This window comes from Helicoverpa zea, chromosome 23 (assembly GCF_022581195.2).
Source record: "Helicoverpa zea isolate HzStark_Cry1AcR chromosome 23, ilHelZeax1.1, whole genome shotgun sequence".
Classification (NCBI taxonomy): domain Eukaryota; kingdom Metazoa; phylum Arthropoda; class Insecta; order Lepidoptera; family Noctuidae; genus Helicoverpa; species Helicoverpa zea.
The window spans coordinates 3,127,949-3,147,814 of NC_061474.1; the positions used below are offsets into that span (position 1 = coordinate 3,127,949).

At 36.6% G+C, this 19,866-nt stretch overlaps 1 protein-coding gene across 1 annotated transcript in view; it reads right to left on the reverse strand.

Annotated features, from left to right (window-relative positions):
* The window catches only part of LOC124641766, a 69,446-nt gene that overhangs the window by 3,992 nt on the left and 45,588 nt on the right, over nucleotides 1-19,866 (reverse strand). Inside the window, exons 2-16 of the mRNA XM_047179961.1 lie at nucleotides 16,737-16,831; nucleotides 12,390-12,545; nucleotides 11,453-11,585; nucleotides 10,998-11,161; nucleotides 9,955-10,125; nucleotides 9,002-9,171; nucleotides 8,341-8,643; nucleotides 7,880-8,069; nucleotides 7,216-7,359; nucleotides 6,616-6,737; nucleotides 6,011-6,171; nucleotides 3,249-3,346; nucleotides 2,834-2,948; nucleotides 2,164-2,259; nucleotides 1,623-1,752 (exon numbers count right to left, since the gene is read on the reverse strand). Of these exons, the coding sequence (XP_047035917.1) occupies nucleotides 1,623-1,752; nucleotides 2,164-2,259; nucleotides 2,834-2,948; nucleotides 3,249-3,346; nucleotides 6,011-6,171; nucleotides 6,616-6,737; nucleotides 7,216-7,359; nucleotides 7,880-8,069; nucleotides 8,341-8,643; nucleotides 9,002-9,171; nucleotides 9,955-10,125; nucleotides 10,998-11,161; nucleotides 11,453-11,585; nucleotides 12,390-12,545; nucleotides 16,737-16,831 (2,248 nt within the window). The remainder of the gene's footprint in view (nucleotides 1-1,622; nucleotides 1,753-2,163; nucleotides 2,260-2,833; nucleotides 2,949-3,248; nucleotides 3,347-6,010; nucleotides 6,172-6,615; nucleotides 6,738-7,215; nucleotides 7,360-7,879; nucleotides 8,070-8,340; nucleotides 8,644-9,001; nucleotides 9,172-9,954; nucleotides 10,126-10,997; nucleotides 11,162-11,452; nucleotides 11,586-12,389; nucleotides 12,546-16,736; nucleotides 16,832-19,866) is intronic.

The window sequence follows — 19,866 nt, forward strand, 5'->3', positions numbered from 1 at the left end:
ACAGAAAATTAATTATATTTTGTGACAGGTGACAGGTTATTTTTTTTTTTGAGATAGTAAGTTTGAGTGAAATGTACTGTACAACCAATGAAAGGTTTTATTTTGTGATTCTGTTATAATATTAATTTGGGTATTTAAATTCCTAAGTTATTCTACTAAAATTAAACTTAATTAGTATTTTCAAAACCCCATTTTGTTATGATAAAATAAAAAGACCAAACGTATCACAGACTATAAAACAAAAAACCCCATTCGGAAAAATAAGGAGTGTTTTTGGATGTGATTTCCACAAGTTAATAAATTAATCATGTAAAATAAATTATCACAATGTTAAAAAAAAAAAAACAATTTCAGTCAATTTGAGAATTCGGAAAAAATATGGAAATTATAAAAACATAATAATACTTGGTCAAACTTGTTCAGAAAGTAATATACTTAAATATTTTTAACTCTTGTGCACTTTACTTTTAACAAATACTTTTAACCAATTATAATTATGCTTTTATAATTTATAATCCAATCGAGATTCAATTTTTCAGTCTACAAACTTATGTAAATGTAAAAACATTTTAAACATGCATTCTACTAAAAACATCGACAACATCCACATCAAGTTTTTTTTTCTTCTAAAATTAAATGAAACCTAAGCATGCACCCTGTTTGTTTCCCCTTAGATTGTACAATAATTTTCTATACATTCACACATACCATACATGAAAAAATATTTTGTACTAGCACCAAAATTATACCCCATATACACTAGTGCAATCTCTATTTTACAGTGTGAGAGAAAGACCAAGAAGGTGCGTTAGTAAAAAAATATCGTGAGCATTTTATTCTTAGAAAAACATCCATAATATTACAAATACCTAAAAATATATATTTTTTATGATATCTTTGGTGTATATTGAATACATTAAGCCCTAATTGCTCGATGCAAACAAAATAAGAGATAATTTCCTGAAGTATTTAATATTTGAGACAAAATGTAATAGAAATATAACTCTTCCAATATCAGTAGGCTGTTTTTTTTTTTTATTATTTAAGCCTGGTTTTTATTACTAAGCATCTGTTCTAAAGCTAATTTTTTGGCGGCAACATTCCCGCCAACTTTGCAATGGACTTTCCCATTATTAACATTAACGTCATGGGTACCATTATCACCCGCGTTATGCATCCTATGCCGACTATTCGTCACCATCTCATTAGTGGTCGAAGCCAAACCCTGCTTTACTATAACGACATTAGGCTTATTTTCGCTTGCATTCACGTTAGGCTTCGGTTGCACAGCCGGCTTAATTTTAATATCACAATTATTCGCAATTTGAATATCGCTTTTATCAATTTTTTTGACAGGCTTCTTTAGCTGTATTTTAGGTTGATTTTTGTCTGGCAAATTTGGGGCTGTGGCAGGCTTTTTAATAGCTTTAAGTTCTTCTAAGTTAGAGTAAATTGGACCTTCTGGTTGTGGTGTTTCGGTGGAGACATTAGACATGGAATTTACACTATCGTTACGTCTGAAACTTTGAAGGAGGTTTCTTAAAGAGGACGTGCCTTGGAATTTAGTGAATTTGCCAGCGAAGAATCGTTTGGTGTTGCCAGTATAGAGGTTGTTTACGTACGATTTGCGTGGTTTCTTCCACCAGAGCAGCACGTTGTGGCGAGAGTAGTAGATGAGGAACAGCACCAATAGGATCGCAGGTATGATGCCCAGGAAGATCACGTACATAGCCACCATGAAGTTGCGTTGGACTGTAAGAGAGAAAATTGGTTTTGTTAATTTTATCCTCGAATATTTTTGGTAATTTTTGCGCAAAATCTGACTGCTTTGCGCTTAAATTTTTCGTAAACTATTTCACAGACTGGGAGGAAGAAGACTCGAAATAAATGCGTATACAATAAATGCACAGATTACATAACTGTAATGATTATATTCTGAACCAAAATGTTATAAGTAGCAATTTCTTTTGTCATTTCCTTAGAATTGACATTCCAAAATTGGCCAAAATACAGTCAAATTAAAAAAAATTATAAATGTAATATTTTTTTCTAATCTTCGAGCCTATATAGATAGTGTACAAAATTTGAAAGCTGTTAGCTGGGTAGATCTCTATTAAAAAATAAAAGTATAAATAATGCGGTAAAAAAATACTGATAACTTACTAGTAGGATCAGTAGCTGGACCCGAATCAAATGATCCACCCGGACCCGGCAACGCGCACAGTGGCGGCGCGAATCCCGCCTCGCAGTGACAGTGGCCTAAATATATATACAATAACAATAATAATACGCATGTTTTACCTTTATCTATTATACTTAGATAATGGTGTGATTATGGTGTGAATAGGAAAATGAAAATATATGAGAATAATTGACAATACGCGTGTTTATAAACAGAAGTATGATTGTAAAATATTGATTAGACGGCCCCAGTTGGTGCAATGGTCATTATGCTGGATAGTCGGGCATATACCGGATAAATATTTGTGTGTGTGTGGTCTGGGTGTTATATAATTTAGTAAAAAGTAAGTAGCGGTAACATCCATTGCACAAGCTATAAATAGCTTAATTGTCGCTAACCGATACTGTGTGAAATCTGTCTTGGTTTATATAAAAGCATGGCGTGCAGTTGTCTAGTCAAATTTTTCAGCTCAACTTTCTATGAGAACCTCAAAAATATTATTAATATATAACCTCAAATATATTATTCATAATCAATGTTTATGTTAAAGCGTCAACACGAAGCTGCGCATTTTGCGCAACTCTTGCGCAAACATTGCGCAAAACTACGTTGTGAATGAATTGTGAAACTTAATATGAAATTGTATCTTACCGGCAGAATTACAGACGCCATGTCCTGAGCAGTTGGAGGGACAGACAGACGACTCCATCTTGGCTATCCTGTCTCTTTCAGCCTGCACTGGGATACAACGTTGCTTCAAGCACATCTGTAAAAAAAACAATACAATACAGAAACCGCTTTTGGTATTACCCGCATCCCAAGGGAACTACTTCCTGTATATGGATAAAATGTAGCCTATATTTTATTCTGAGATGAAAATAAGCTTACAAACTTTAACATTTAAGATATTGGACGAAGTAACTATTAAGGTATCTATGATATTAGTTAGACCTAACACAAATTCCCCTTAAAAAATATTGCAACATTTAACTTTTAACCCTGAAAGCAGAAACATGTTTCATACATAATATGAAGGCATTAAAGCCATATTTAAATAAATACACACCATATCTTCGCCACACTTGGCTCCGTCGGGAACTAAACCAGGATCCACATCACTGAGACCCAAATCTATGATGGCTGTCCGACATGGTATTATTGTGCCTGAAAATAAATAAAAAAGGTTGCATTACACTTCATCATCATCATCATCAGCCTATCGCAGTCCACTGCTGGACATAGGCCTCTCCAAGTGCACGCCACTGAGATCGATTTTCGGCTTCTCGCATCCAGCTCCTGCCAGCCGTCTTGCGCAAGTCATCACTCCACCGTGCATTACACTTAAATGAAAATAATTGCTTACTTGGGGAAGTAATGCCCGTTTTCACCAACAACCTCTTACCGTTTCCCTATCTAAATGCTACTTTTAATAAGGACCCCTCCCAATTTGACACCTACCTAAATTCATTTTCACCACACTTATACATGGATCCCTTAAGTGACAGATTACTAGTTCTACAAACGATAATGCAAAGTCGATATTTTATCGATAAAATGATTTTTCTGTACTTATTAAGAAACAAACGTCTATCGAGTATATATTACTAAAGCCTGTGAGTTTTTTTTCTTGTGATGTTATTTTAATTTAACTTAAACTACATTACGCTATGTTTTTTGCAATAAAACAGTAAAGAGGTTTTCTATAGGTGAATTTTTACCTATGTCATTCGCGCGTTTGTCAAATTGACTGATGTGTATGTGTACATAGAGTGAGGTTAATTTTGGGTTTATTATTGTTGAATAGATAAGTTTATTTTGGCAGAGAAGAGAAAACGAGGATAAACCTTTCTTACAGAAGAAAAAGACAAGCTAGTGAAATTGCTGACGTCTCATAGAGACACAATATTAAACAAAAAACGGATGGGACCACGAACGAAGCCGAAAACAAAGCTTGGATCCAGTCACAAAAAATAGTTTTAATGCGATAGGAACCGTTTACAGGTAAATGTGAATAAATCTGTGTATAATAATATAGTGTATTAAGATATTGCCGTTCAACTGTGTTCCTTGTTTTACTGTCGGCTTCATTGTATTTTTGTTCTCCATGAGTTGATGGATTTAAGTATGGGGTTAAAATTATAGATTTATTATATTTATTTAGTTGCAGGTGGTGCGAGAAATTGGAAAGACGTGTAAAAACATGCTGCGCCCAGCCCACCCCAAATTGAATTGGTGCAGGAGGATGATGATAATGTTTGGTACATCATATGAGGACTATAATATTAAAATATTTGTTTACTATCTTTGTTTTAATTTACATAATTTATTATGTTCAATGTTAGCCTACTTCTTACCTCCAGAGGGTATCCCCTATCACCTAGGAGATAGGCTCCTCCATATTCACCATTTTCGAATCATTGGTATCTACTGCAGTTTTGGTATTTAAGGCCTATTCAAACCTGAGCGATATTCGCTGCCGCTGTGGGTAGAGGTAGATACCGCGCGGGTTTCGTTCAGGTATTTAGTATCAAGTATAGTTACCGGCACGGATATTGAGCTCTCGGCGAAAGAATGGGGATCGCTTTGCGCACTGGCTTCTGCGCAGGTGAAGGTCAGGGCTCAATATTCGTGCCGATAACTATACCGCGGCTAGAGCGACCTGAGCGATATTTACTGCCGCTGTGGGTAGAAGTACATACCGCGCGGCAGCAGCGGCATACATCCCGAACATCAACAGTAATATTATCGCATACCCACTGGGTTTTCTCTGTCGCAGGTGGTAGCGAATACCGCTTAGGTCTGAACAGTCATATTACCGCATACCCACAGGGTTTTCCCTGCCGTAAACGGTAGCGAATACCGCTTAGGTCTGAATAGGCCTATAGTTCTCCCGGCCACCGCGAAACTACATCAGTGATTATCAGATTTGCATCTGTTATGGTCTGTGTATTTATGGACATGCAGGACTTCCTATTTTTGAATAATTCAGCGACATCACGACCTAGCAAGTGCATTCATAGCAAGTGATAACCTATAATCTTATAAAAAAGTCATGATCATCGTACTTATTTCTCAGTCATCTGCTCTTTCACGTAAGATGGGTACGTGGTCTTCTAATGAATATTATTTTACATATCCACAACCTCCACAGCTTCTAAACTTTCTAAAAGTTTACGTTTCATTTCACTATCCATCGCCAGAAACGGTTCAAAATATGTTTGTATTCTGTCATGATAATGATAGGAGTTGTTTAAGCAGGCATCAATCGGGCTCCCAGGTTTAAGTGAAATTTTAAGGTTATAATTGACACCTAGGCTTTGGTGAAAATGAAATTCTTATTAAGTGTTCCGTAAATGCTCCCTAAATTTAGGTATTCGTTGGTGAAAACGGGCATAAAAGTTTGGAATGAGAGACTAAAAATACTTTATAGATATAAAAACTATTAGATAAATATAAAAAAAAAATTACAAGCATATAAAAAATTGTGGGTTATTATGGTGAACGCACGGTTTTCAGAGCCGAGGGCCTCGAAAGGATCGTTTCAGTTCCCCTTACAGAAAAAAACTAAACATTTATGAGCCGCGGTGATTTGGACAATTTGAAACGGCGATTCATGCAAACTGGAAACTAAACTAGGCTATATGTATTCTAAACAGACACATGATACCATGTAAATAATTCACAAAATCATTTCGTGTGGTGAGTTTGACTGCAGCATAGATAGACTACCATATCGTAACTATGTTTTTTTATGTCTATATTGACATATATTTAACGTTTGTGTGTTTTAGCTTACAATTAACTTCAATATTTTGATTAATATTATACCATTGTTATTGATGAAGACGGCAGCGAGCGTGGCGACGGACTCCATGCCGAACTCGAGGCGTTCGTTGAGGTGCCGACACTGTAACGTGCCGCACAACGCGTCGCGTACATTGCACTGTTTGTACGCCACGTTCAGACGATCGTAGCCGCAGTTGCCGCTCCTGGGGGGAAACAAAATGCTTGGGTGAGCTCTGGAAAGTTTGGTATTTGGACAATTTAGTTTGTACATCTTGTGAAAGGATCCTACTATCTTCGCGTGGCCTAAGACTGAGACCGTTTTTTCTGCCGTTATTTGGTGAAAATTCTGCAGATATAAAAAATGTTGTTAACTATAACAGATAATTACTTTATAAAAATCTTGAAAAACAGTTATCACTTTGACGTTACAACATCACTTTTATATTTTTTATGGCTTTTTTTCAACCACACGCAGTTATACTTTTTTAGGTACGGTACACCAATTTCAACATTTTTTTTCTTTGAACGAATTAAAATAATATCGACCTCGTAGGCCACCTAACAGACCTTACTAAATAACTGAAGAAATAAATGTGATATTTTTACCTTTTTATGTAAATAATGAACTAAATAAACACGGCACTAACTTGTTCCCTTTAACATTGGTGCTGTAATAACACTTTTCGTGCGAGCTCTCGCCGGTCGTACCCCACAGAAGCCGACACTGGTCAGTGTGAGAGCGACAGGATCCACGGACGCAGTAGGCCTTCTGTTAATAAGAAGATATAAAAATTAATATAAATAATTATGAAACTTGAACATATAGTAATTAGGATGTCTAAGTTTTCTATATTAAAGGTTATTGTATTGTTTTTGTTAATAATTTAAATGCCTAAGAAGTACTAAAAAACTATGAAAAATCTGCCTTCAAAAGTACCTATAGTAAAAATTATCACCATTAAGCATTTAAAATAAATTGGTAATTAAAGTTATTTTAGGGTATTTTTTGAGCATCACATATACATAAATAGTTACGATTACATGGCAACAATATTACGCGAAGAGATTATATTGACATTATTATTCTCTCAAAACCAAAAATCAAAGTGGAATCACTATATGACATGTCATCGACAGGAGAGAATAAGAAAACCAAAAAATACATATTAATCTTCTTACAAGAGCTATTCACCAAAAAAACACAAAACAGAAACTCCTGCCAACTACAATAAAAATAAAAGTCATACCTCTCCATCCTTCCCGCAGTTGGTAGTGTCCATCTTGAATACATCATCGGGACAATATTCCGAGTGTCCCGTACAATATTCGGGTAGATCACACTCTCGGTCCGCCGACCTGCATACTGTGCCCGCCGCTTTGGGTCGACACGTCTGGAACAAAGTGACAAGATAAATTACGGAATCAGCTGTAACTTTGCTGAAAACCATGTCATTAAATTATAGGTATTAACGCTCAATCCTTCTCCGTGTGAGAGGAGGCCTGTGCCCAGCAGTGGGACTATAAAAAGGCTGTAACTAACTTAATTTTATGGAAGATATTTAGTGTTAATACCGCAAGACGATAAAATGAGGCATGGATGGATGCAGGATGTAGTCCTACTCTCATGCGTCTCAGGAGTCAACATCTCCTGAAGACACGCCTTGGAGGGGCGAAAGACGTGCGGAGTATAGGTTCGGTTGCATAGCAACTAACTTGTTTATGCATATGCATGATGCCGCGTTAAAGTAGCACGGACTGTATGCCGCGGGTAGCGCATGTTAGTGACGCGACACTAGTAGTACAGTCAACTTCAGGTCAGTGGTAACAGTTTTATAGGAAAATCGTACTTATTACTATTGAGTTAAGGTGCACGACAGTTACCACTGATGTGCAGTCTACTGTACGACTCACCTGCAGGTCGCAGCACATGCCGGCGCCGCAGGTGGCGTTGGAGCGCAGCATGCACGTGCTAGGCTCGCAGCACGCGTGGCACGGACTGTACGCCGTGGGATCTGCCAGGGTCCCACAGTCACATTGTTCACCGGGTTCAACGAAACCATTGCCGCATGTTGGGGACTCGAATAGGCGCTTCGGTTTGTTCCTGGAAGATGATAAACGAAATTAAGTTTTCTAATCCGATTTTGAGTGGCTCTAGAATAATTAGAAACTCCCAAAGTAATTTAGAAGCCATTCATCATCCGCCAACAGGATCATAGCAACACGTCTTCTTTTTCCATACTTTTCTGTCTTTCATCACCCCTCAAGTTCACTGCTTCCACATAATTCATTCATCGTTTCTTTTTTTATATCCATCCACTTTCAAGCTTAAGACTTCTTCACAACACGAAACTAAACCAAACAAAACTTCTTACCTTAGACAATAATCCATGCCCCTCTCAAAAGCCAAGGCCAACGAATTCAAACTACAAGACGACCAGTGTATTGGCGTAACCGAAGTACTGGAAGGACTCATAATACACTTAGCATCAGGACATTGACACAAATCATCAGTGTCGTGTTCCATGCCGAAGTTATGTCCCATTTCATGAGCAATAGTAGTGGCCACTAGGCCTATAACCTCGGAATGGTTGGTGGAAACACCCCCAGAGAATTCGTAAGTACATATCGGACCTTTTAAAGCTTTGCCTACAACTCCATCGGTGAATTTTTGCCGTCTGAAATCATGAAATATAAGATTAAGAAACAGTTCTGGTTTGAATGTGGAAAACAATTTTACTTATTTTTAAAGGGAACTTTGCATAATCTTACTTTTTAATTCAATTTCACCAATGTAAAAAATTGGAAACATTTTTGACGATAGGTCTAATTTTAAGAAAGTAACAGGATTATTTACAATTTTAGTATTTAAGGCCATAGAAATAATATAAAAAATCCAAGAATATAAAAAAAATATATAAGTGCCAAATGAAAATGAAAATCTTTATTCGCGAAGACATGGTAAATACAAAAGGCGGTAAAACAAAATAAGTCTCTTAACATATCAAGATACCAACATAAAAAAACACAACTCACGTTAACAACTGAGCATTGTCATTAGGTATATCCTTAACGAGTACCGACTTCCGATACCCTAAGAAGTTATTGAGCGTTCTGTCTCCGTTTTCTTCTAGAACGATCTCGTCATTTTCCGACCACACCACCACGCCTACTAGGGCTATGAATATGTTTAGTGGGGAGTATACCTGGAAGAAAGTATATGATAAATTTTTTATCGGTTTATGTATTGTATACCGTGGCAATAAATGGCATGACGATTGATATCTACTAAGTTTTCGCTGAAATCTTCCTCCCAACACTACGGTCTTACGAATCTTATGCAAAAGCTCAATATGTCAATAAACAAACATGCCCAAAAAGTTTGAAAATAAATAATAAACTAATAACAACAACTTAGAAAGCATATTAGGATGCGTTTCTGCCAATCTCACTGAAAAACTAGATTTAAAGGAGCATCTTTTTAGTATATTAGCACATTAATTTTAAACAAAATAACTTACTTTAAATTAAAAGGTAAGGTTATAACATAATAATTCATCATCCTCCGAGCCTTTTTCCCAACTATGTTGGGGTCGGCTTCCAGTCTAACCGGATTCAGCTGAGTACCAGTGCTTTACAAGAAGCGACTGCCTATCTGACCTCCTCAACCCAGTTACCCGGGCAACCCGATACCCCTTGGTTAGACTGGTGTCAGACTTACTGGCTTCCGACTACCCGTAACGACTGCCAAGGATGTTCAATGACAGCCGGGACCTACAGTTTAACATGCCATCCGAAACACAGTCATTGGTGTCTAAGATATACTTAGAAAGTACATACAAACTTAGAAAAGTTGCATTGGTACTTGCCTGACCTGGGATCGAACCTGCGCCCTCATACTTGAGGTTGGCCCTTTACCCACTAGGCCACCACGACATATATATAACATAATAATTCGTAAATAAAAATAAACTAGTCTCAGAACTTACCGAATTAATAATATTAGCGACATCCTTCATCTGTCGATACACAGTCTGTATGTTCTCGCCATTAGCTTTATACTCCCGGTTGTCTGCAACCAGCACTAGCTCGACATACCGAGACAATTTGTTCGCATTGTAAGGCCCGCGGACTTGTGTGTCGTCTGCGTTTCTTTTGTACTGAAAATGTGAAAAATATCAATGTTTAACTTGTTATTTAATTATGTATGCACTAGCTTCTGCCAGCGGTTTCACCCGCATCCCGTGGGAACTACTTCCCGTACCGGGATAAAAAGTAGCCTATAGCCTTCCTCGATAAATGGGCTATCTAACACTGAAAGAAATTTTCAAATCGGACCAGTAATTCTTGAGATTAGCGCGTTCAAACAAACAAACAAACTCTTCAGCTTTATAATATTAGTATAGAGATGTGAATAAGCTTATGAAAGATATAGTACGTTTTGGCAATAAATATAGTCCATGTAAAATATTGCGCTGGGTGTAATCATTTCGAGAAGATTCTAGGTAGACCACGTTCAGCAGTGGATGGCAATTTGATGATGATTTTGTAATTAAAGGGGTACCTAAAATATTGGTTTAAACGTGCAAACGACAGATTTGGGAAACCTTATAATCATTTTACCGACCAAAGGAAATTGAATTGAAGACATGGTCATACATGGGATGACCCTCGTATAGAGAAATTACATGCAATGAAATTATGACAAAAGGGGCTCTGTTAAAATAACAATCAATTCTTTGAAGATTCATCCTACAGGACTTAATTACCAGTAATTAACAGACAACACCTTACGACATTACTAATTAACTCCTTAATGCATCCAATTGGACCTGCACTTGATAGCGGTGATTCAACCGGGGAACTATTTAAAAGTGTAACCGAGACTGCTAGCTTTCTCGCACCCGTATTCCGTGGAAACTACTCCGCATACCCGGACAAAAGGTAGCCTAAAGTAGTTACCCAAGGCAGATGTTAGTGTTCAGCTATTTTATAATTTAGACTTTTATCCATATCTACAATCCTCACTTACCCTGGTAATCCTACTCTTTTGCACATCCTTTTCTCTGTGGTACTTATGAAAGAGTTCCGGGTCATAGCTAGCATTGTGTGTCACTCCGCCTGCATAACCACAGTGATATTCATTGTTCAGATCTCCATGGTCGTATATGTAGTGGTTCGATTGGATTTCTGGTCCTGGAAAAAGAGAAAAGTTATAATAAACATCATAATTTAATTTAATGGAAATATAAATCCTGTATGACAATACAGGAAAGGCCAGGAAGACTTCTAATAAGAATCTTGAATAAAAGAACTTTTCCCATGCGTCATATAGGTACATATTTCTCGTGTAAATGATTTAGGAAAATGAGAATTAATTAAATTAATACAAAATGTATACCGTAGTCGGACAGAACATAATATTTTCAACAACATCGCTGAATCGCACGTTTATAAATTTAAAAAAAATATTCTTTTCAAGCATACCTTCAGCCGGTTCGATATATTTCATCCGTTCTCCATCGAACACGATCCCCCGTATGCCATGGCACGTAGACACTGCTACCCAAGAGCCTGGCTTGCCCCTCACCGTGCCTGAGTACTGACATAAGTCTATATCCTGAAACAATTTTGGAATAGTAATAAGTTTTTTTACGTCTCAGGGAAGAAAAATGCAGCCCGCAGCTTGGATGTTGGTGAATGATATGCCATAAAAGCCCAAATATATCAGTCCTGACATGTCGGACTTTTTAAGAAAATTAAGAGATTTTTAGTGGTGTGGATAAAGTTATAAGTTATGACAACACGCGTTTAGGTAAGATTGCCATCTCCCAATATATCCAAGCTTCTTCTCGATACAACAACTTGGGATATCGAAGTAGGGGCACTATTAGATAATACGCCTTTCTTCATTAATAATGGAAGAGCCATTAAACTTGATTGCAATGTTAATAACCGTTTTAAAGAGGAAGTCAAAGATTAAGGGACTGTCGAAATCATAATTAACAAAGCTTCGATGGTCACAAATTGACATCGCCGATTTACACTTGAATGGTTCTATCGGAATTCATGGTTAATGATTCACCCTAAATAATCAAGAAGCCTCACCATTCACTCTTTATCTTTCGCAAGAATTTACACAATAATCATTTCCAAAAAAATGTGCTTTTATATAAGTACCCGTTAACACCTCGTTTTCCGTTTCACCCGCGTCCCGTGGGAACTACTGCCCGTACCGAGATAAAATATAGTCTATGTTACTCGCAGATAATGCAACTGTCTAATGGTGAAAGAATTTTTTAAATCGGTCCAGTAGTTTTTGAATTTATCCATTAACAAACAACAAAAGTATTACTCTTTATAATAATAGTATAGATATTTTATTTTATATATCTAGGTATATACGTATGTATGTACATCTTACCTCTTTCGTAGGTTTGTAAGTGACAGTCTTGCCATTCTTCTGGTACCTAAGTACATGGTTGTCCGTCACTAAGTCGTGGTTCAGTCTGAGGTCCAGGATGTACTCCTGGCCATCTATAGGGACTGTTACTGTCACCTCTGAATGATGTGCACCGCTCTGTAATAGATAATGTTGTAATTATTAATTTGGTGGAGAGGAAGACACTAAGAATGAAGGAAATGAACAGCTTGACACTAAGAATGAAGGAAATGAACAGCTTGACACTAAATTATGTCGTATTTCAGAAGTACAAATCCTATTAACCCTAAACTATGCACGACCAAGATACCTATCTCGGTTTAAATGTGGCCAAATAACATAAGAAAATATTTTCATTCAGTCAGTTCTCACCGTTACGGGTTAAGGCTTTGTCCTCTTTTTGGGTAAGGTCAAATAAATTACTAGATATTAGATTCTTACGCACAAGTCTACTGCTGAACTAGCAACATGCCTCGACGCCACTTGAGAGAAAATGAAAACAGAAAAAAACTATTTAAGAATCTTTGCCAAGTTCAGCAATCGGCAAATGTAGTTTTGCATTTCATTTCCTTGGCAATTTGGAGAACATTTCCCAACGCCCAAGAAGTAACCACAAACAGACAAACAGAATAGACTCTGACGCACAAGTCACCACAATAATGATCGACAATCATGTAATTTTAAATTACCGTTAGAAAACTACAATTTTGCCGCCGGTCACTTATAGCTGACAGAGGTCGGTGGCTTGCCTTCTAAATGGAATTCCGTAGTTGAATTATATTGTAATACTTTTTTTATGGCGTTTAACACGCTATTCATGAGGGAGGTAAACCTTCACACGGCTTTAGCTGACATACATTATGGAACTTATTATAGGTCTCATTTATTACAGGTCAACTCAGGTAATATGGTCGTTACTCTCAGGTCACCTGAGAATTGATCTGGCTGTCCAGAATCCAGGTGCACAACTCGACTTAGCTTTGTTCCTCGACCTATCAACCTCCAAGTAGCCAAATTGCTGAAGGTTACAATGGTACGGTTCCAAATCAATTTCATAATAACCACAACAATCAAACAATCATTAAAATCAAAGGACAATGCCAGGGTCTGGGCTCAAAGTTTGCCCAGCAGTGGGAGTAGTTCCAACTGGTTCCATAGTGCACTCTGAACATGAAATCCAAATATTTTTGAAATCGGTCCCAGAGGTCCCGAGAAAAACCGGTTCAAATGTTCTCCATAGATAGTCACTTAACAAAGCCTGAGCCATTTGCCCAGTAGTAAAAGTGGTCGAAATAGGTTTTTTACTGCACTGTTAACACGAAATCTAAATATTTTGGAAATCGGTCCAAGAGGTCCCGAGAAAAACCGGTTCTAATGTTCAACTTGAACAGTCACTTTACAAAGCCCAAGCCGTTTGCCCAGTAGTGGAAATAGTTAAAATAGGTTCCTTACTTCACTCTTAACACGGAATCCAAATATTTTTGAAATCGGTCCCAGAGGTCCCGAGAAGAACCGGTTCAAATGTTCTCCATAGATAGTCACTTAACAAAGCCTGAGCCATTTGCCCAGTAGTGAAAGTGGTCGAAATAGGTTCTTTACTGCACTGTTAACACGAAATCCAAATATTTTGGAAATCGGTCCCAGAGGTCCCGAAAAAAACCGGTTATAATGTTAAACTTGAACAGTCACTTTATAAAGCCCAAGCCATTTGCCCAGTAGTGGGAATGGTTAGAATAGGTTCTTTACTTCACTCTTAAGACGGACTCCAAATATTTTTGAAATCGGTCCCAGAGGTCAAGAGAAAAACCGGTTCTCATGTTAGCCAGCCATTGTTAGCTAGCCATTTTAAGCAGCCACAAACCTAACAACCTTCTTTTCTTGAAATAACATTCAGATAGTTAGTGGTTTCACTGTTAACAGGATAAAATAACAGAAATAGACGTTTAAAGGTAATTGTTGTTTCTCTTGCTTTTCAGTCTCTATCTACTACAATCAGTCCTAAGTTCGTGTAGCGTCATGCAATTAATATCCGTAATGGCAATGGAAAAATCTTATCAGGACGAATTAAATAAGCTCGAACACGAGGTAGTAAATAGTTACCGTTGAGGAGTTCCCTCGTCTCACTGTCGTCTCCATCGGCAGGTCAGGTCTTAACCTCCACAGTTTTGTGGTGTCGGAGACATATACCCGAATGACAAGTTTTTTTTTTTTTTTTTTTTTTTTTATTATTTATTATTCAAAATATCAGATTTACAATTTGGTTACATAACAGTAAACATACCGACACAAACCATCGCGGGTTTAACAGTGGTATGTCAGCCACGGCAACTCGGTGACACATTTATACATAGGTATACATTATATATACATAAGGAGTTACTTTCTAGATCGCACTGCAATCTAGAAAGTACTTCTTTAGTATCTTTTGACAGTTTTTAGGATTTATTTTACTGCAGAGTTCAATGGGCAGGTCATTTAAATATGATGGTAGCATACATTCCCACGTCCTTGTTCCATAGATATTATTAGATTTAGGTATGATAAATGTAGGTAAATATGTTAAACAACGCAACGACTTTAGCCTTTCGTATTTACGGATATTGAGAATATTGTGACAATTTTCACTTATAACGCGTAAACGTACCTTATCAAATACATTAACAATTTGACAGTGCTTAAATAAACCCGAGTCATCATCTTGGAATTGCTGTTTTATTTTTTTGGGTACTATCGTTTTTAAAATGCGTAACTGTAACTTGTAAATGTCTTCAATATAAGTCTTGTATGTTCGTCCGTAGCTACTTAGGCCGTAATCAATTACGGAATCAGCCAATGCCAAGTACAATGTTCTAAGTATTTTATATGGTAGTTTATACTTAAGTATCGATAGTTTTGCTAATATAGACCTGAGCTTATTGCATACATGATCGATGTGCGGCCTCCAGTGGAAGTTACTATCTATTATCAGTCCAAGGTCGATATGTGCTTACAATTTCCGAGAGTTCCCTATTGTTTTAAGGTTTCTATCACCAGACCCTGGACCGAATAACAAAGGAACTATTTGGAAAGTAAATCCTTTCAAACAATAAAATGATTGTTTAAATCGGTTGGTAAACGACGGAGTTAATATGCACGTACTTACGTAAAAAGAATACAAACGAACTGAGTGAGAAACTCCTCCATTTTTTGAAGTCGGTAAAAAAAATTCTCGTTCAATACCTCGTATTTGTCGATTAATATTATAATGCATTTCAATTAAGGTAATAAAAGTGGAATAGTTAAGAGTTCGTAAGGATGTTTTTCGTAATATTGAATAAGAGTCAAACCAGTTTTTCTCAGGACTCCCGGGATAGATTTCGAAATATTTCGGTCTGGGACCTATTATAAGCCTATGGAACATAATACACTATGCAGTTACTGTGGGCAACTCTTGAGCCCAACTTCCATACAAAGAATAGCATTGTCCTTTACAGTCATTTTCCGTTGGAGCCATGACTCTTGTTGATCAGAAGTTGAGAACAATATTTACAATGCATAAACCGCAAATAGTTCGTTATATTCACGAACTTGATACGCTTCGCTCAAAGCATGCAGAAAGATTTAAAATCAACACTACAGGAATTCTAGTTAATATTACCTAAACTTGGATTTTAAATTGAAACAGTCTAAATGCTAACAATTACTTTAAGGATAATTAAAATTTAACTCCAAAGGAAAACCCACGTAAAATCCAAAGTTATAATGTACGTTTTGGTTTCATGTAACGTCCTCTAATAGCCTAATTATAAACACGTACCAACGGGAAATGATTGAGTATAAAATAGAAACGTACATAAAACTATAATTTACAACATTTATGAAAACTAGAAGTAGCGGTCTACGCTCCAGTTACTGATCATTCATAAAGCACCGCGACTATTAGACCTTTAAGATAATATTGACATGTACAAGGAGTCACATTGAACAGACTTGATTGCAGGCGTGTCTTCCGACAAGAGTGTGATTTCTCACAGTATGAAGCAAAGAGTTAAGATGAGGATGGCCTCGCTTGCTTTGACACCGCTGGTTCATTTGCAAAGATTGATTACTTTATAGGCCGTTGAAATAGCGAAACTTATGAAGTACAGGACTAGCATCGCTAACACAGATTATAGTACTTTTCGTTTGAATCTCTGTGTGAAATAAAACTTGTTGGAAAGCCTCCATTTATCTGTAAATTGATTCCCAAATAACTAGGGTCCATTTTTCCTTTCATGCTTTTTTACCAGCTCTAGCCATATCGTTACAGTTTAGAAGACTTCAATTTGAGTAAATATTTATATCCCTTACCGTGTCTCTCGTTGAAGATATCTCTCTTTTTGTTCTTCCATGATGGACTATAGGCTGAATTAGTTTGTGCTTGTTAAAGTCTAATGCTGGCTGTCCTGAAACAAAAAAAAAACTATTGTTAATACTGACTCAAATAATCTTCAAAACTTTCCTCTTTCTTTGCACGGAAAAGCACCGGAGATTGTCTACCTACTTCTCAACGGAAACAATATGTTTAAACAATCATAATAGATTATTGTTGCTGATTATTTAATTATTCACATTTCCCGTTTACCCTTGTACAAATACGAATACACGAAGGCAAGATTGAAGATAGAAGCAAAAGGCACAGGAAATACATTCACTTTGCCAATAAAATGATTCATTTGAAGAATTTTAATTTGCATCCATTTTTGTACCGTTACCGCAAAGCCTTTGTTTTAAAAACCGTGAAGGAATGGCAGATTATGACGATGTTTTAGATGCTTAGATAGATATTCTTTTTAATAGTCTTTGAAATTCATAACGCATAATTTTTACGGCTCTAATGTCATAGAACTCTTTTGATATGAAGACAATTCATTCACAATTTGAGTATCAGCGTTTGCAACAATCATAGACGCAGATGAGAGTTATATGAGACTGTTACGATTTAAGAAGTTATCACGTTTTGTGTTCTATTTACCACCACGGCGAGAAATGCACAAACATTTACAGACAAACTGACAATGAGCTATGAATTTGCTTTTAGAAACATTTGTTTGTATCACCGAACCAACCGAACCAAACATAGGTGCAATATGAATTGCAAGATTGCAAAACTTCGATCCTCTTCAAACAGTGTTCTTTTTCAACTTCATTGAAATCTTAAGAAAGAGGTCAGACAAGACCTGTAGTATCAATGACATCTTCAGTTTAATAAGCCAAGAACCCAGTTCACTTGACGACAGGTTTCCTCATCAAGTGCACAATAGTGCGCGCGCGCATCAGATTGACCAATCGCGTGCCAGCTAAAACTGTAGCTAGGTTAGATGTTAGATCAATGACCGGTTTTATTACTACGTCGGACACGGATGAATGAACATGTGTTGTATAATGTTAATTTGTCATAAAAAATTACAATTAATGTAATTAATTACATTTTTTTTGGTCATAATGCAAAATGGCGGTCTTATTTTAGGCACTAGTTTTTGCCTGTATGGGGCTTAATATAACAATTAACGGTTTCCATCCGGTTTTTTATTGCAGTTGTGAAACTCTCACTTGATATGTTTAATAATTAAATTGGACGTTAGTACTGTTAGAACATGCCTATCGAATGATGGGACTGGAGAAATACTTTGTCCTACTTTGGGTGGGCATTTGTAACCAATAATGTTTTATCCATGATTGTATTCTCCATACGATTTTACACACTTCAATGTCAAGGAACTATTTGTAGAATAAAACAAATATGCCTAAAGTGGGCACAGATCGCCGCGCGCGCACCTCACCTTCTATTGTACAAAGGCACATTGTTGTTAGCGAAAATGGTGTCAGTACCTCTTTGGGCTTGTATGTTCGTTTTATTGCGTTTTTCTACTATGCTGTTTTTATAGTTCGGCCATTCAGAGAATGCGTTCCTGACACGTCGCGATTGAACTGACGACGTAACTTTGCAATGGCGTTGCAGTTACGATAAAAATATTTTTGCTGGTTGTTTACCGTTTTAACAATTGAGGAGCATTAAAACAACATTATTATATCAATAATCAATGAATGTTATTACGTCGTCAGTTCAATCGCGACGTGTCAGGAACGCATTCTCTGAATGGCCGAACTATAGACTCAAGAACCTTGTGTCTTTGGAATAAAAAATTGCTAGTACATGTTCTTATAATTATACTTCAGATCATACCTATGTCTGTAATGGTTCAGAGCTGTTATTAGTAGAACGAACAGCGTCTTTTATGTAATCAAAAAGTCATAATAATGAATTTCGAATCAATGATTACAAGTTTAGTATCATACAAGTCATTAGCCGTATTTTCATCTTATTTGGAATAACTGTTAAAATAAATTAATCCAGTTTAATTAAGATCAAGACCGCAGTAATTGGACCGGATCTTACGCCGTCATAATAAAACGAAATCGACTTGGACACATTAATTATATTATTTAGGACTTAGTAACGAGACACGAATAACTATATCACTTAAAGGCAGCTATGTGTTGGTAACCTTAAAACAATTAGACCTTGAGATCTTAATTGTGATAGCGTAGTAACACATGGAAGACATCCTGACATGATACGCAAAGTTTGAAACAAAAAAGTCCGACCAGGCTATGCAGAAGGTGGCTTTTTTTAAGATCTCATAACAAATTGAAGAAGGGTGAATTCTAAGAAAGGAAATAAGAACTACAGCGACATTGTGCAAGGGGTTTGCAAATATAATTACTGATGCTATCAAAGTTAAGGGACTTCAGAATGAAATTATCTATGACGACCAAACGAACCGTGAAGAGACAATACACATATCTAGGGAATCCTAAAACTGGCCATGGTTACTTGCCATTCAAAACATCTGGTTTACGGAAACAAGTATTTGTAACTAAGTATCTAGGCACAATTTAGTGGATATTTACTAGTAAAGACTAGCGTATGTCCTAAATGGGCATTTACCACCACACGCATCGTGCTCCCGCCAGTTTTGGGCTGGCCCAGTTAAACGTGTCTATTTATAGCCTTCAAAATAGCGTGATGTGCGAAGCATTCATAGATTGACGTGACAATAAAATTGCTAATAGGCATATTGCTAAAACTAGTTGTTGATGGAAGAATGTTGTCTGGATTTTCCGCCAATTATTCTGCTCTTGCGAAAGAGCCAGAAAAGGTATGATGTTTACAGAATCAAAATGTGCAAATTAACAAATTGTTAGTACCAAAATAGACGAAAATGTTTTATTTGATTAGCAAGTTTTTGGTTCGATATTTTAACACGGCGTATTTAAGTAGGATTGTTAAGTATTTGTGTAAGGTAAGTACTTATCACCACTTACGTTTACTTATATATTATTGTATTTAGGAAAGCCCAGAATACAATTGGCAGTATACAGAGATTTGTCACCTTATATTCATATGAGAAAAACTTAAAGTCAAGCAGTTAACTGC